At 42.8% G+C, this 19,346-nt stretch overlaps 1 protein-coding gene across 4 annotated transcripts in view; it reads left to right on the top strand.

Moving 5' to 3' along the window:
* LOC101743771 (rho GTPase-activating protein 6) overlaps positions 1–19,346 on the top strand; it is a 149,305-nt gene that overhangs the window by 109,768 nt on the left and 20,191 nt on the right. For all 4 annotated transcript variants that reach the window (XM_038015307.2, XM_062672196.1, XM_062672195.1 and 1 more), the window contains one exon: positions 17,618–17,751. In XM_038015307.2, coding sequence (XP_037871235.1) covers positions 17,618–17,751 — 134 coding nt within the window. The remainder of the gene's footprint in view (positions 1–17,617; positions 17,752–19,346) is intronic.

The raw sequence follows: 19,346 nt of genomic DNA, 5'->3' as shown, positions 1-19,346 counted from the left end.
AACCTCATTCAACCACATAATAATACCTCATTATAGTCAAAAAAAATGATCCAAAAAAAAAAAATAAAAAAAAAAATGTTTGGGGTGGACCACCCTTAACATTTAGGGGGATGAAAAATAGGTGTTGTTCGATTCTCCACCCTGGCCGATATGCACGCTAAGATTCACGAAAATCAGTCAAGCCGTTACGGAGGAGTTCAATCACGCACACCGTGACACGAAATTTTTTTATATTAAATAATATCTTGCACTGCACTAAAATTCTCATGTCAAATAATGTCAAAGCATACACGCTGCTTTTAACTTCTGTAATAACTAATTTAAACTATGCTTAGCGAATAATGATTTCTTTCTTTCTTTCAATTCATTATCGTCATCGTCTCAGCCTGTATACTGTCCACTGCTGGACATAGGCCTCTCCAACTGATGTTCAGTGAGGCCGATACATTGCCACCTGCATCCAACGTGACCCAGTGATTCTCACTAGGTGGTCGGGCCATCTGGTCTGGTGTTCCCACACTGCGCTTACCAGTACGTGGTCTCCATTCGAGGGTATTTTATGTGTTACGATAACTTGGGAGACAATTCCTTGTCCACAGGATCTATAAATATGAACAGTTTAATTTTTATTCGTGTTTTAGCTTATTCGTATATTCCAAAATCTTTTGACGTATAAGCTATTCAATTCTTCACAGATATACGGTTTTCTCTAAACAGGTTGATTGCCGTGTAGGTCACCGATGCCCTACGCGGCGCACCGAAGTAATTATGTCGATTTCTGTCTTCGATTTTCTTACTAAGGCGCCGGAATATCTAGTAGACTCTGGGAAAGACGAATCCGAATATACTCATAATGAATCTATTTTTAAGAGACCTAAAACACTAAAATATACATTAATAACAAACGTAGTTAGGCAATCCAGACGCTTAACAAGAGAAGTCGACATAATTACTTTAGTGCGTCGCGTAGGTCACTGGTAATCCACAAGGCAGTCGACGTGTTAAATAACAATACCTTTTTTGACTTTTATCAAATTAGTCTCTCTTGACTTGATATAATTTGATTGAAATTAACAGGGACTCTTATCGTTGCCTGCGAGTCTGCAGTGCGTGAGTGGAGGCTGTTCACAATGTTGTCTCACAACCCGGCAACTCGAGTTGGCGCCAGTCCAAAAAAAATACAAGACGAACACTTGCACCATGCCCCCTGCCCCCTGCCCCCGCGCGCCTCAACAACGTTTTAAAACCATGGAAACGAGAATCTCTTTGTGAAACTATCCGTCGATATTCCAATGTTACGCTAATTATCATATCTATACCAATATATAAATCTACAGTAGTACTTACGGATGTTCCGTTATAACAACTGAACCGTGCATCCGATTGACTTGAAACTTGGTATCCGTGTAGAAAATACATGTACTTAATGGATAGGCTAATATTTATATGAGCGTTGGACTCCCTACACCAGTTGCGGAGGCGTTAATGATAATAATCTTTGTGGGGGTGAGAAATAATAATGTTAATATTAAATGCCCAGCGAAGCGGACGGGTACAGCTAGTTTTAGAGAAAGTTGCGTGAATGACGATATGTGTAAGAGGGGAGTGAGCGAAGATATTGTATATGATTGAGGAGTATGCAAGGAGAAAACATTTTGCGCCGACCTCAGGTGACTGAGAGAAGGGCAGGAGAATGATGAGTATATAAAGTGCTCTGTGGTCACGACCCTCACCGAGGAACACGATGCAAGGAGGATGAAGGGGGTAAAGGTATTGAATATTTCTCGTGACCATGAAAACTGTAACAAAGCTTAAGACAGGCTGCGACTTAGCTCTGCCCTTGGCGTTACTGACGTCCACGGGCGACGGTAACCGCTCACCATCAAGTGGGCCGTATGCTCGTCTAAATGGAAAAAAAACGTCGTAAATAATATAACAACAGTAAAAAATACGAGATTAAACCGTGAAAATTGTTTAAACTATGGTAATGAATCGCGAAAATCAATGAAAATACTATCTCTTTGAGGTAATGAATATTGATTTAGAAACATTTTATAAACACGTATTCAAGAAATAATATTTTTTATTTTTTGGATTGCATTATAACGTACGCCTTGTGATGAGGCGACTTTTGAGTGTACCCCGCCATTTCTGCCGTGAACCAGTAATGCGTTTCAGTGTGAAGGGTGGGGCAGCCGTTGTAATTATACTGAGGCTTCGAACTCACCATCAGGTGTCAAGGTAGGTGGCATTCACGTGCTGATGTCTATAGGCTCTGGAAAGCACTTAACGCCAGATTAACCGTGAGCTCATTCACCAATCCGCCCAAAAATATTAAAAAAAAATATATAATTGAAAACATTCACTACGTAAAATCGTTAGATATAAAAACAACATAACACATTAAATTATAATGCTTTTCGGAACATTGAAATCTGGACGAGAGAGAATTCCAAGAGCGTTCTTGTTTACATACCGACATGTGTGGCAGTTCAGCCGAAAAAATCACCAGTAATCAAGGAAAATTGGAAACAGATCAAATACTTTGTTAGTGCACGACAAATACATTCGCGCTCGAAATAAAAATTCAATAAAAAAATTACCGACGTGTCCACGTAATTAGAAAATTCTTAGACTTTCGTTTCGTTTTTTATGTTTGTAATCACGTAACCGTGTCTATTTTAGGGCCGACAGACGAGCGCGCATCCCGCCCGCTGTTAAATGATCATTGGGGCCGATCAACGTGGCTGGAAGTTTCATTGTATTGATGTTTTTTTTTTATGTTTGAACTATTACTGGTGGCCCTGAGGCTTTCCAGTTTCACCAGCATAGGTGGGCGAGCAAAGCCTCAGCCAGAAGGGGTGGGATTTGCTAACAGCTGGCCGAGCGCCTCCTACTACCAGATTGGAATTGCGACCCGTTGAGAAGAACCGGCGAGAAACTCAGCGAGCTGATTCATGGGTTAGGTTGCACGTCGACCTCTTTGTTCGACGAGTACGGTTATCAGAGTCCCTAAACCTGCTCCTAGTATTAGAGCTGAAGGCGTCTGTATTGATGTATATACAGCGTATTGACAACATATTATATCGTGTCTACAAGATTTGATTGATTATTTTTGTCTCGATTTTTTTTTATTGCTTAGATTGGTGGACGAGCTCACAGCCCACCTGGTGTTCACTGGTTACTGGAGCCCATAGACATCTACGACGTAAATGCGCCACTCACCTTGAGATAGATATAAGCTCTAAGGTCTCAGTATAGTTACAACGGCTGCCCCACCCTTCAAACCGAAACGCATTACTGCTTCACGGCAAAATAGACAAGGTGATCATACATACCCGTGCGGACTCACAAGACGTCCTACCACCAGTAATTACGCAAATTATAATTTTGCTTTGCTTTGCAAATAAAATTAAACAAGTCAAATAAAATTATTATTAATTACCATTTAAAACAGCTCTCTCGCTTGGTCATGAATTTATTTGTTCAAATATCATGCTATAGCTGAAATACAGCTGGTGGTAGCACCGCTTGTGAGTCCGCACGGGTAGGTACCACCACCCTGCCTATTGCTGCCGTGAAGCAGTAATGCGTTTCGGTTTAAAGAATGGGACAGCCCTTGTAACTATACTTGAGACCTTAGAACTTATATCTCAAGGTGGGTGGCGCATTTACGTGGTAGATGTCTATGGGCTCCAGTAACCACTGAACACCAGGTGGGCTGTGAGCTAGTCCACCAATCTAAGCAATAAAAAATTAAGATACAGCTGACTGAAATACAGATGAAATATTATGCGTTTAACAGCTAATAGGCAGCTGCTTGGCTCTGCCCCTGGCATTGCTGAAGCCCATAGGCGATGGTAACCACTCACCATCAGGTGGGCCATACGCTCGTCTGCCTACAAAAGCAATAAATAAAAAAATAACCCACCTTAAAAACTAGTATATGTAATATCTAGTGTATAAAAGCATTAGAGTAAAACGAAGTTCAACACGGGCGCGGCCGCGGTCCTCAGCACAACTAAGCCAAACGTCCTTGCTGAAAACGTGCGGTGATCGACACACTAAACACACACAACACGAAATCGAAACATTGAAATCGCCACGAAAGAGATTCGCGTATACAAATGTTTAAAAATAGTCGTAACCGACCCGATGGGGTAACCAGTGAGCAATGTCAGTCAACGCGAGCCCATACATTGTTCCAGTCGAAAATATAAACACGAGTTTTGATGGCCGCTCGGGTTTTATTACTATTTTCCTAATAGTAATTTAAGCGGGCGATTAGTTCATGTAATTCCTCGAGGCTCACACTAGTTAATGAGTGGGATGACTGATTTTTTATTGTCTTAATAAATACAGACGGTAAACGATAACGAAAATAAAATTAACTCGCAAATAAAGGAGTTCTAAGCGCGTTAATTTAAACTTAGACAGAGGGCGGGCTATTTTGTACAATGACGTCATCGTACAATAGAAACTATTTAGGATCGTTTTTTTTTTGCGGGAAAGAAACAGACTAACCCCTCTCAATTTTCCATAAATAACTTTAAAGCTCACATTTGTGAAATTGACTAGCCGATTTCAAATTATTTTTTATGTACATTTATTTCATCTATAGTTATTGTGTAGTATAGAATAATATGAACGCATCTCATCCTACTTATGTTAAGAAAGCTTTAAATGGGTTCACCGAAGGCAAATCAAAGAGGGCAGTGTTTTCTGAGCATTCATGGACTGTGAAGTTAGCTGGTATTTATTTACAGATGGCATTGTGTGCCCTCTTTTTTTTCCCCTACCTGGTAGCCTAAGAGGCTATTCCAGCTACGCGCAGATGGGTAGGTGAGCTCACGGGCTCAACCTGAGAGAATTTGCTAACACTAGCCCTAGCAAGAGCAGTGCTTCGCAGAACCACCGGATCGGAGTTGCGACCCACTGAGAAGATCCTGCGAGAAACTCAGTGGGCTGTGTCTATTGGTTAGTTCGCTCGATGACGAGTTCGACGAGAATGGTGACCGGTGCTTAAAGGTCCTAAAAGAACCGACAGATTCACTTTACACACGCCAGGGTATCCGACAAGATATGTTTTGGGCGACGGTGGCTTTGCGTTGCCCCGTCGCGGTCGGTTAAGTAATTAGCGCCGGCCAAGATAAGAGAGATTTCGTGTCGCGCCGCTTTGTCGAAGTAGTGCCCGTACCAGCCTGCCAATTTCAACAGAAAAGAAATAACACGTAGTTATTTAAAATATGGGCTAAGCCGCTATGCAACATTCTTTGAGATTTCCACTTCATGTATCAAAGGGATGGTGATATTTATCTACATTAAGACAGCTTTGCGTCTATTCGAAGAACACGTTTTTCAACTATATTCTAATTGTGGTTTATCGCGCAGTATTAAAAGGATATTTTACATTTTAGCGTCAGAATCAACTGTAATTACGAACGTTTCAAGAACCTAGTTCATTCCCAGGCCTATGATGTTATAAAGTCACTTAATGTTAATGTATTTAATTCTTATGTCCATATCTGTGTTAATGAGCTCCTCCTAAAAGATTGGACCGATTTTGATGCCATTTTTTGTGTTCCAGTGAATTCGAGAATGGTTTAAAGTTCACAATTCGGTTTTTTTTAAAATAAGTCCAGATTGTTCCAAAATATTCATATGTACAGAAAAATGTCTGCCGGGTCCGCTAGTATTGTATGAAATTACATATTCATAGCATTTATTTATATTGCACTTGAGCCAAACACTTCATACTTCATAAAAGTGTTTCTTCTTCGAATTTAGGTCACGTTTTTTATGTAAAACAAAAACTATCTATCCTTACCTACCGAAATACAAAATGTCTTACATTCAATTAAATATATACTTACGATTTAATTTCGCGTTAATTATTTCCATTTTATTATTTCTTACGTGTTAAATACTTTACAGTTTGCGTGGTAAAGGACGACCGATGTTATTATCCGTCGACATATTTTGTGATAGCTACTGTCAAATTTTTTTTTTTTTTTTTTTTTATTGCCTTTGTAGGCAGACGGGCATACGGCCCACCTGATGGTGAGTGGTTACCGTCGCCCATGGACTTCAGCAATGCCAGGGGCAGAGCCAAGCCGCTGCCTACCGCTTAATACTCTCCATAAGCCTCGTTTGAAGAAGGACATGTCATAGCGCTCGGGAAACACCGTGGAGGGGAGCTCATTCCATAGCCGGATGGTACGTGGCAAAAAAGATCTCTGGAAACGCACTGTGGATGACCGCAGTGGCTCCAGGTAGTATGGATGAACTCTACTCCGGTGGCGGGCGGTGCGATAGTAAAAACGAGATGCTGGTATCATCTCGAACAATTCCTCAGAGCACTCCCCATGGAACATACGGTACAAAATACAGAGGGAACCGAAGTCCCTCCGCAGACCCAGAGGCTCCAATAAAAAATATCTTGATATTTAAATTTCTCTCTCACCTAAAGAACACTATTATTAGGTCTGCGAGTTGATCGCGCTGAAGTCCCGATCTTGGCTTGGATGTTCCGATCTACATACCTTTTTGATAACAAGGTACTTTGTTCTTTGAGGGTATCCCGATCGATGGCTTAAGTGGTTATTGGAACACAGAAAGGTCAGTCACAACATACCTGCTGCTACCCACGTCGAGACATGACTTCGAATATTTATATAGTGTGTATATATTACATAAGGCGGCTGTTCCATTCATTAAATGGGAACGTATTGCTCCTTCGCGGCAAAAATAAGCAGGGTCACAGCCCTACTGTTACACATGCCCGTTAATAGCAACAGAATATAAATAAAAATGGCAACTAAGCATTCCCGGATGCATTATCTTTATATAAATCAGCTTATTGCTAAAAAACGTGGCAGAACAGATTTGGCTTTAGTATTGGAAACACATATAATACCAGTTCACTTATATTCTTATATAAAATAAACTCAGTGTCGGTAAGAGTTTTAAAAAAGAGCTTCCTTGACCCGACCCGCAACAGTACGTACCCTTGTGTGGGATCACAAGACGCCGTACCCATGTCCTTACGGATCCATCAGATCCAATAACCCTTGCATTAGACACCTTCTAAGACTAGGAGTAGGGACCCCGGTAACCGTACTCGTCGAACTCGACAAAGAGTTCGACGTGCAACCTAACCGCCGCATAAGCCCGCTGAGTTTCCGCCGGATCTTCTCAGCTGGTCGCGATTCCGAACCGGTAATAGATTCATTCGCGAAAAAGCTACTCTTGAGTCGTTAGGTCTCCTTTGGAGGCGTTCGGGTAGCTGTTAGCAAATCCCACCCCTCTTGGCTAAGGCTTTGCTCGCTCACTTGCCCAGGTAAAACTGGAAAGGCCTCCGGGCCACCAGTAATTTCTCAAATATAAAAAAAAAGGCTCCGTACCACCTGATACCACCTTTTACTGGTGGTAGGACCTCTTGAGAGTCCGCGTGGGTAGGTACCACCACCCTGCCTATTTCTGCCGTGAAGCAGTAATTAAGGCGTTTCGGTTTGAAGGGCGGGACAGCCGTTGTAACTATACTGAGACCTTAGAACTTATGTCTCAAGGTGGGTGGCGCATTTACGCCGTAGATGTCTATGGGCTCCAGTAACACCAGGTGGGCTGTGAGCTCGTTCACTCATCTAAACAATAAAAAAAAACCTGTAATTGTTACTTTGGTAGCTTCTAATGCAATACCCACTTCAAGAATAAGTTCGTTCACACGCCGCCCAATTTTACAAAACCACCGATTGATACGGGCGCTCGACCGGCGCTATTTTAATATTCAACTCGACAGAATGCAAATAGAAAAAATGTTTCCGCGAAATCTTAAACGCGGCAGACGATAAATTTAATAATAGGTCGATCTCAGTGCCTTAGTCACGGCAGTCCCTGAAGCTGCAATACTTTAAGACAAATATTTTTTGTTGTATGGAAACTAGCAACATCTTGCAGTGGATGCCCCTAAACTTATATGCTGTTAAAGTTAAGGCATTTAATTATTGTATAACTAAACAGAAAATAAAAAATTGTTAAATCATACAAATCTTTATTTGTTGTAGAAAATTTACAAAATCCTTCATTAAGAATAAAATATAGGATAGGTAATATGTTACTGCTATTTTTATTTTACTGGTGGTAGGACCTATTGTGAGTCTGCGCGGGTAGGTACCACCGCCCTGCCTATTTCTGCCGTGAGGCAGTAATGCATTGCGGTTTGAAGGGTGGGGCAGCCGTTGTAACTATACTGAGACCTTAGAACTTATATCTCAAGGTGAGTGGCGCATTTACGTTGTAGATGTCTATGGGCTCCAGTAACCACTGAGCACCAGGTTGGCTGTGAGCTCGTCCACCCATCTAAGCAATAACAAAAAAAAACTACAGGGGCAATGAGAAACTAATCGAAGCGAAGCCATCTAGTGACCGACGCCCGTAAACGTTTTTGTTGAGTGCTCGAATTGCTTATCTCAAAATTTATGCGTATTATCTATGACGACAGCGTAATACGGTCGTAAATCAAACGCACGCTGTTGATCTTAAAAATGTAGTTTTCGTTTCGCGAATCGAAATATGCATTGTATTCGTTCGTGTGGCGTCGAGCCAGTTCGATAATTGTCTAGAAACTACTCTCCATCCTACGTTTAAATTTAATAGTTTATTACGTATAGTTTTTCGTGTGCTAATCTGTTATGTGTTACATGAAAAAAAAAAAATGAATCTGTTTTACGTTAATTTTGTACGTAAAAATATTTTTTTGTTTATTTATTTTATTTGGGGTTGGGGTTATATTGGGGGTTGATTGCTTCCCGCTTCCGTAGGTTTAACCCGCGGTTCCCTACAAGTGACCCCTGGGTGGTGCAAAACGGGAGCCGAATACATAATCGGTGGTAGGACTTGTTCGACTGGCTGGCGACCACCCTCCAACTAGAGTCCGCCGCCAAATAGCCTAGCTGTGTTCCGGCGTGTGGGTTGGAGAGCCAGTGTTATTCCTTCCCTTTCCTCTTCCTTGTTTGGGGTGAATCTTGGCGATACCTGGAACATGCGGAGCAGACGTGCGTGTGAGCTCGCGGGACGTGATTGTTTGACGGGGGTATAGGGAGACCCAGTGAAACGGTGTTCGCCGCCGCCCGCCGGTCAGTTGGGGACCTGAACCCGGGTGTCACTACTAAACTCCGCCCCGGGAAGCTGTCCCGCCAACCGGTGAAAAATCCTGTCGTGCGGTCGTCGTGCCGGAGTCGGAGACCGGAGTGGATCCCGGCGATCGCACGCAGGGTGGACTGGGGGCCCTTCCATGCCCTGCGTCGGTCGCTCACGCAACCCGTGGTCGAGCACGTACTGTGCTCCGCGCTTTATTCAGGTATTGTCACGATTTCGCCTCGAACATCCTACCCCACCCAATCCCACTCTCCAAATAAAATTAAAAAATAATAATAATGAAAGTTCGAAAAAGGAAAAGGGTTTTGTCGGCGATTCCCCATTCCACATTTAATGTGGATTTCAGCAATGTAAGGGGTCTACATAGCAACCTCGACGCCGTACACCACCATCTTGAGACGGCGCAGCCTGCCCTCCTTTTTCTGACGGAGACGCAGATATCCGCTCCGGATGATACTTCGTACCTTGAATACCCCGGCTACGTATTGGAGCACAACTTCCTGCGTAAAGCCGGGGTGTGTGTATTCGTCCGGGCTGATGTCTGTTGTCGCCGTCTACGAAGCCTCGAACAACGGGTCCTGTCCCTCTTGTGGCTGCGCGTAGATCACGGGGGTTGTACCCGAGTCTACGCGTGCCTGTACAGGTCCCACAGCAGTGATGCAGGTTCAGCTCTGATAGAGCATGTGCAAGAGGGGACTAACCGCGTGCTTGAGCAGTACCCATCTGCGGAGGTGGTGGTTCTTGGAGACTTTAACGCTCACCACCAAGAGTGGTTGGGGTCCAGAACCACTGACCTCCCGGGTCGGGCTGCCTACGATTTCGCCTTGGCCTACGGCCTCTCCCAGCTGGTGACACAGCCCACCCGTGTCCCAGATATTGAGGGGCACGAGCCTTCTCTGTTGGACCTTCTGCTGACCACCGATCCAGCCGGATACAGTGTGGTGGTCGACGCTCCACTTGGATCGTCTGATCACTGCCTTATCCGTGCTGCCACACCACTCTCTCGTCCTAGTCGTCGAACGACGACCAGGTATCGAAGAGTTTGGCAGTATTTGTCAGCAGATTGGGATGGATTGCGTGAGTTTTACGCATCCTACCCATGGGGGCGGTTCTGCTTTTCCTCTGCTGATCCTGACGTCTGTGCGGACCGACTTAAAGACGTGGTGCTCCAGGGGATGGAATTGTTTATCCCCTCCTCTGAAGTGCCCGTTGGGGGTCGCAGCAGACCCTGGTATAACAATGCCAGCAGGGATGCTGCACACCTCAAGCGGTCCGCATACGTTGCATGGGATGATGCTAGGAGACGTCGGGATCCTAACATCTCAGAGGAAAGGCGGAAATATAACGCCGCTTCCAGGTCCTACAAGAAGGTTATTGCCAGGGCGAAATCGGAGCACGTTGCTAGAATTGGCGAGCGACTGAAAAGCTATCCCTCTGGGAGCCGTGCTTTTTGGTCGCTCGCCAAAGCTGCAGAAGGTAACTTTTGCAGGTCTAGTCTCCCACCACTACGCAAGTCCGATGACAGTCTGGCCCATAGTGCGAAAGAGAAGGCTGACCTTCTGGTCAAACTCTTCGCCTCGAACTCGACTGTGGACGACGGGGGTGCCACACCACCGAACATCCTCCGGTGTGATAGTTCCCTGCCGGAGATCTGCTTTACACAGTGTGCAGTCAGGCGGGAACTCCGACTCCTGGACGTCCATAAGTCGAGCGGGCCAGACGGCATCCCTGCAGTGGTTCTGAAAACGTGCGCCCCTGAGCTGACACCTGCGCTAACGCGTTTGTATCGCCTCTCTTATTGCACTAACAGGGTCCCGTCTTCATGGAAGACTGCCCACGTCCACCCTATCCCCAAGAAGGGTGACCGGTCGGACCCATCGAGCTATAGGCCTATCGCGATAACTTCCGTGCTTTCCAAGGTGATGGAGCGAATAATTAATATACAACTCCTGAAGTATCTGGAGGATCGCCAGCTGATCAGTGACCGACAGTACGGTTTCCGTCACGGTCGCTCAGCTGGCGATCTTCTTGTATACCTTACTCACAGGTGGGCTGAAGCCTTGGAGAGCAAGGGCGAGGCTCTTGCTGTGAGCCTTGATATCGCGAAGGCCTTCGACAGGGTCTGGCATAGGGCACTTCTGTCGAAGCTACCATCTTACGGAATCCCCGAGGGTCTCTGCAAGTGGATCGCTAGCTTTTTGGATGGGCGGAGCATCACGGTCGTTGTAGACGGTGACTGTTCTGATACCATGACCATTAACGCTGGCGTTCCACAAGGTTCGGTGCTCTCCCCCACGCTTTTCATCCTGTATATCAGTGACATGCTGTCTATTGATGGCATGCACTGCTATGCGGATGACAGCACGGGGGATGCGCGATATATCGGCCATCAGAGTCTCTCTCGGAGCGTGGTGCAAGAGAGACGATCAAAACTTGTGTCTGAAGTGGAGAACTCTCTGGGGCGAGTCTCCAAATGGGGTGAATTGAACTTGGTTCAATTCAACCCGATAAAGACACAAGTTTGCGCGTTCACTGCGAAGAAGGACCCCTTTGTCATGGCGCCGCAATTCCAAGGAGTATCCCTGCAACCTTCCGAGAGTATTGGGATACTTGGGGTCGATATTTCGAGCGATGTCCAGTTTCGGAGTCATTTGGAAGGCAAAGCCAAGTTGGCGTCCAAAATGCTGGGAGTCCTCAACAGAGCGAAGCGGTACTTCACGCCTGGACAAAGGCTTTTGCTTTATAAAGCACAAGTCCGGCCTCGCGTGGAGTACTGCTCCCATCTCTGGGCCGGGGCTCCCAAATACCAGCTTCTTCCATTTGACTCCATACAGAGGAGGGCCGTTCGGATTGTCGATAGTCCCATTCTCACGGATCGTTTGGAGCCTCTGGGTCTGCGGAGGGACTTCGGTTCCCTCTGTATTTTGTACCGTATGTTCCATGGGGAGTGCTCTGAGGAATTGTTCGAGATGATACCGGCATCTCGTTTTTACCATCGCACCGCCCGCTACCGGAGTAGAGTTCATCCATACTACCTGGAGCCACTGCGGTCATCCACAGTGCGTTTCCAGAGGTCTTTTTTGCCACGTACCATCCGGCTATGGAATGAGCTCCCCTCCACGGTGTTTCCCGAGCGCTATGACATGTCCTTCTTCAAACGAGGCTTGTGGAGAGTATTAAGCGGTAGGCAGCGGCTTGGCTCTGCCCCTGGCATTGCTAACGTCCATGAGCGACGGTGACCAATTACCATCAGGTGGGCCGTATGTGCGTCTGCCTACAGAGGCAAAAAAAAAGCATACAGCCCACCTGATGGTGAATGATTACTGTCGTCTATGGACTTCAGTAATGTCAGAAGCAGAGCCAAGCCGCTGCCTTCTTATCTATATTTATCTGTTCTCTCTGTCGTGTAGGAACAAATGATGATTTTGCGGAAGCAATCTTTTAAGATATCCACAGCAGTCGTTTTCTTAAGCTTATAGAATATTCGCGTGGCACATCTTGGAATAAAAATTAATAATGTAAAACAAAATGAAAACTGTCTGTACTAAAATTAAATCTATACATACCTACATATAGTACATATAATTACAATTGGAGTGTCTGTTTGTAATATTGAAATAACCGCATTTTACTACATGCATATGAATATATACGGTACACACACCAAAATAACGTTTTTTACAATTTTTGTTTGTCTGTCTGTCTGTTTATTTCGGCTAATCTCTGGAACGGCTGGACCGATTTTGACGGGACTTTCACTGATAGGTAGCTAATGATATAAGGAGTAAGTTAGGCTACTTTTTTTAGACTAGCTTTGTCCCGTGGCTTCACCGGCGGTACGACAATAACAGCGGGTAACATGGCGGGCCTCAGCTAGTCTATACTAATATTATAAAGAGGAAAGATTTGTTTGTTTGTTTGTATTGAATAGGCTCCGAAACTACTGAACCGATTCGAAAAATTCTTTCACTGTTGGAAAGCTACGCTATCCCCGGGTGACATAGGCTATATTTATTATATTTTCAAAAAAAATTGGGATCCGTACTGAAACGTAATAAAACGTCCGATAATGTAACCCAACGTGTAAAAAATTACATATTTTTTTTTACATCGCGTGCGCTACTACCCATGCGAAGCCGGGGCGTGCCGCTAGTTGTAAAATAAAGGTATTGAAGTGTGTCGTCTGAAGCGCACGACTGGCGGCTATACATACACATACTTATTACATACACATACACATATATATTTAAATACAGTAGGCGCGTCAGTAAAATCAGATCGGTTGGCCGCTAAATTAAAATACATTCTAGTGTTGTCAATTACGAGGCTAAATATAAAATCAGTTTTGGATGACTGAAAATAACACGTGATTCAATATGTCTCGCGGAAGTCTAGCTGGATTGAACGTTATTACTGACGTAGCTTAAAATTTGTTTTTGACATACGGCCCGCGTCGTATCAAGGGATTACCTGAGTCATTACAGACAGAGCTGATCGAAGTTTTATTTGTATTGCAAACACAACAACATGAATCGTAATATAGCATTATTTCTCGCTAAAACTTGACAGAAAATGATAGTTTTATTATTCAAATAAACGTTTACCGAACCTTTTAAACAGCCATAACCTAAACGAGGCTTCGATATGTAAGTTCGTCGAACTTATATCTCAAGGTGTGTGACGCATTGACGTTGTAGATGTCTATGGGTTCGAGTAAACACTTAACACCAGGTGGGCTGTGAGCTCGTCCACACATCTAGGCAATAAAAAAAAAAGTTCGTCATTGAGAAGGATCGCCAAAAGCCACAGAGCATTTATTCCCCAATTATTCCAAATTATTGTAACGAAAATTAACGTTTTCAAAACACCAAGTATTTAAGATTAATTTTGTAAATGAATATTGTTAAGTGTTTCTTTTTTATTGCTTAGAAGGGTGGACGAGCTCACAGCCCACCTGGTGTTAAGTGGTTACTGGAGCCCATAGAGATCTGCAACGTAAATGCGCCACCCACCTTGAGATATAAGTTCTAAGATCTCAGTATAGTTACAACGGCTGCCCCACCCTTCAAACCGAAACGCATTACTGCTTCACGGCAGAAATAGGCGGGGTGGTGGTACCTACCCGTGTGGACTCACAAGAAGTCCTACCACCAGTAACAAAGTTAAGTGCGGCTTAGATTCCAAAAAATGTGATATAATTCAAATGTCGTACTTATTTCTGTTATCATCATTCTCCTACCTTCTCCCAGTCACCTGGGGTCGGCGCAACATGTTCTCTCCTTTCATACTCCTCTATTATATACCATTTCTTCGCTCACTCCCTTCTTACACATATCGTCATTTACACAATCCATCCCTTTTTTCTTAGGTCTACCTCTTCTTCTAAAGCCTTCCACATTATATTTAAAACTCTCCTATTTCTGTTATCATCTTGCCTATTTCGGCCGCAAATGACCCGCGCACGCCGATTGGAATATTAAGATAATTATTATACTATTCAATTGGGGCTCCGACCTCATGTGTCAATAGCTGGCGGAATACACGTTCTGATTGATGTCTCGGGACTCTGGTGAGCACCCAACACCACGTGGGCCGAGAGATCGTCCAGACATTTAGTGTTTGTGTTACCGACCAAGTGGGAGTATATTTTTAGACTAAGTTCAATAGAACTTTGATCTTCGAATCAAAGGTTTAATTTTTATGGGTTTACATTGGCGGACGGACAAGCGACTCACCTGGCTTTAAGTACTAATGATTGATGAGCACTCGTGAGTAATTAATGGGAAGCATTTTTTATACGTATTACAGTTTTAAACACTGTTTGTCGGGATTAATATTTTGGTTTTTTTATTTAAATAATTATTAAAACAAAAACGCCTTTGTAGGCAGACGAGCATACGACCTACCTGATGGTGAGTGGTTACCGTCGCCCATGGACTTCAGGCATGCCATGGGCAGAGCGAAGCCGCTGACTATCGCTAAAATTCTGTTTTGGAATCTGCTCCAAGTATTTTAAATGAAAACGTCGCAGTTTGATTACAAGTCATTTGTAGAGGTTATTTAGCTACGAAAACATGAATTGCACTAATGATAATTACAATTAATCTTGGATGTATAAAGTTCTGTCGGTTAATAGAGAAATAAGGCTCGTTTGGTGGAAGACGTTCACTTTGCTCTAGTAACACCGTTTAATACAGCTTTATTGTCTTAATTTAGACCTGCCGTGAAAGATGGTCATGCTTCGTCTGCCTACAGAGGCAATAAAAAAAATAAAAACATTCACTTATGTCTCTTTTATATCCACCTCTCTACCTTTATCCTTCAAGGCTATTCTGACTCCACCTTGAAAAGTAGGTTGAGCTCATAGGGCTGAGCCTGAGTGAACTTGCTGACGTCTGCCCTCACAAGGCCAGTGTTCTGTTGAATAGATTCAGTGTATTATGTACGCCCTTACATGATAGATGGATAGGATGGTGGTTCCTACCTGTGCGGATAGCACATATTTCTGCCACGAAGTACTCAGGATTCCGAATGGAATTGTGAGATAGCCGTAAATTATAATAGAGGCTATGATCTTATAACTCAAGACCATATTCAAGCTACGTTTATGCTTTCCGGTAACCACGTAACGCCAGATTTGCCATAAGCTCGATCAGCAAGATACCATGGTAAAAAATGGCTACCAAAAAGTGTATAGATTATTAATATTATCCAGTGCGTTTAGTGAGAGTTTCTTAACGTTCTCGATAGCGTAAAAGTTAACTCAAATTTGTATGGAGTTGGAATGTTTGCCTACGTTTGCCGCTAGGGGCGCTGTTCCAACTGCATACAAACTTGAGTTAACTTTTACGCTATCGAGAACGTTAGAAAACTCGCACTAAACACACAGTTCGATATTCACTACGGCATCACGTGAATACGAGTAGATCGGGCGTGTTGTTTATTAGTCCACGGACGGTCGAATTGAGCATCGAACTTTCCATTACAAATACTAAAACGGTTTCTCGTGCTTTGTCAACTTCCCTAACCAATATACACTATGTCCTCGTTACAAACACATGGGTGTCACAAATAGTCACAACCCACTGAGTTTCTCGCAGGGTCTCTAGGTTAAGTTACACAACGAACCCTTCATCGCATTCGATAGGTTCGACGAGAACAGTGACCGGTGTTTGGGAAGCCTAGAAACACCAAAAGTGGATCGGGACGAGATGACGTATACCGACTTGAGAATTATAGCTAAATGTATCTTTCTATTCCGTTGTTGTTAAGAGAGTTTTAACTATGAATGTGGAAGGCTTTAGAAGAAGAGGTAGTAAGAAAAAATGGATGGATTGAGTGAAAGACGATATGTGTAAGAGGGGAGTGAGCGAAGAAATGGTATATGATAGAGGAGTATGGAAGGAGAAAACATGGTGCGCCGACCCCAGGTGACTGGGAGAAGGGCAGAATAATATGATGTATCTTTCTATTCTATTTTTTAATATGTATCATTAAATTTTATTGGTGGTAGGACCTCTTGTGAGTCCGCCCGGTCAGGTACCATCACCCTGCCTATTTCTGCCGTGAAGCAGTAATGCGTTCCAGTTTGAAGGGTGGGGCAGCCATTGTAACTATACTGAGACCTTAGAACTTATATCTCAAGGTAGGTGGCCGCATTTACTTTGTAGATGTCTATGAGCTCCGGTAACCACTTAACACCTGGTGGGCTATGAGTTCGTCCAACCATCTAACAAATAAAAAAGATGTGTGGTGTCGTGGGACACCGAATAGGAACGAAGTTCCTTATTATAAAAATATTAATTTTAAGTTCTATTCGAGGTATAAAGAAAATAAAACCGGAGGTGTCGCAACAACCCACGGTCATTCGGTAACGTGCGAACTTATTGTGGTACACTTCATTCATGGTTGTTTGCATAAGAGTTAGTGTATTGCGCAAAATAACGCTCTGAGATCGTGGTCATCATTATCCTGCCCTACCTGGGGTCGGCGCAACATGTTTTCTCCTTCCATACTCTTCTATCATATACCATTTCTTCGTTCACTCCCTCTTACCCATATCGTCTTTAACGCAATCCATCCATATCTTCTTAGGTCTGCCTCTTCTTCTATATCCTTCCACATTCATAATTAACATTTTCTTACCAACCTCATTTTCATTTCGTCTCATCACATGCCCATACCATCCCAAACGCGCACTTCTCAACTTCTCTGTCACAGGTGCCACTTTCAGATTTCCTCTAACATATTGAGATCGTAGTCAATGAATGATAAAAAAATGTTATTTTTTGTACGTCATTACAAAGTGAAGTCGTACACTGTGTGCATTACTAATAAAAATCTTACGTTACGGACGTTTTTCCCGGTTAGGGTACCCCTCCGCATCGTCCTATAAGGAACTTCGTTTACCTCATTCCAGATACATTAATTAGGTTAATATTAACAAAGTATCATGTTGCAGAGGCGCCACCTCGCAGCATGTTCGGGATACCACTGTCTCAATGCGTGGAGACAGAGAGGGCGCTCCGGCGGCAACTCCACGGGGGTTCCAGGGCTTCTCTTGCCTCGCTTGGAGCGCTCGAGAAGGCAGACGATGTAAGTACTTCGCATCCTCATTTTTTTTTCTTTTTTTCTTTTCTCCTTTGTCAATCTGCCGATGCAATCAGCATTTTATGCCAGTGTCATGTTGTAATGTTTTTGGGATTTAACTAATCCATACTTCACAGCCAGTGTGACAGTGCTAGTACATGGTTACGTTATATTATTTGATTTAATTACTCTAAAACAATCGTGTTTCTGATTTAATTATGTAGTTGAAAATAACATATAGTGTTAGTTAGGTTAGATATATATACAGATGAGTAACTAAATTCTAATGTTATGCAATTTCAGAAATTTTACCAGAGCCTTCGTGCTCTTTTTGTTTGTTAAGGAAAGTATTGAGTTAGAATCCACCGGGAGAGGAGTATCATACAAAACCAAGAGGTCATACAATCCTCATTAATCTATACTATCTATACTAATATTATAAAGAGGAAAGATTTATTTGTTTGTTTGTATTGAATAGGCTCCGAAACTACTGAACCGATTTGAAAAATTATTTCATTGTTTGGAAACTACACTATTGCCGAGCGACACAGGCTATAATATTGTTTGAAAAAAATTAGGTATCCTCACTAAAACTCCAATAATGTAACCCAAGGTGTAAAAAAATTTCCTAAAATATTCTTTACTTCGCGTGCCCTGCGAAAACTATTGATGATATAATAAAATAATGTACTACGACTTTGTAGAATACATTATTATAGACAAAAAGTGTCGTGACAGCATAATAACTATTATAGTTATGCCGCAATAAGTGTTCTTTTATTTTAAAAAATAAAACAACGTCAAATATCGTTGAATTTTTTGTTAAAAACCCGAGCGGAGCCGGAGCCGGCCGCTAGTATCACTAATATAATAATAAAATCATTATCTGTTTTATTTGTAAGCTGCATAAATGACACACGCGTAATTTTGCGTCAAAAATTGATTTATACTAAAAGTAAATTAAAATCTACATTCAATCCAATTACTAGGAATTTATTTCATTTATTTATCTAACTTGTAGACCCAAGCTTAAAAATTCGTTGGTCCAATTCTTGGTCCAAGGTTGGACTATCCTTCAAATTGAAATGCATCAGTTTGGGTAGGCGAACAATGGGTACGCGCCGCGCCATTATTTAAAAGATGGCGAAGTACATAAAACATAGACCTAGATCTATAAAAAGAGCGACCGGTTTCGATCACCAGACACCAAGTTTATTAATAAAAGTCAATCTTGCATCACAAAACATCTGTAACTAAAACGCGAACAATAAAAACTATCAATAGAAGATTGATGAGAACTTGCGTTTGGGAAACATTGTGCTAATTTGTACACACGTACATTGACCAGACTTGATCTATTATTTATTGTTTTTGCTCCTGTGTGAGCAGAAAGAGGCGCGGCGGATATAAGCGCATTCAAATTAAAAATAAAATAAATAAATTTGGCAACAATATTTATTATAAACGAATCAAATGTGATATTTTAACTTTTGGTATTTGATAATGTGATTTTTAGTGTTATTGTTTATAATAAATGCGAGGCGAAACAAAAAACGAATGAAGTAAAAGAAACATCAAGATAGGACATAGAAAAAGTTGGG

The sequence above is a fragment of the Bombyx mori genome, chromosome 14 (genome assembly GCF_030269925.1).
Source record: "Bombyx mori chromosome 14, ASM3026992v2".
Taxonomy (NCBI): Eukaryota; Metazoa; Arthropoda; class Insecta; order Lepidoptera; family Bombycidae; genus Bombyx; species Bombyx mori.
Note: the sequence above shows the minus strand (reverse complement) of the source record. Positions and strands in the feature narration are given on the sequence as shown.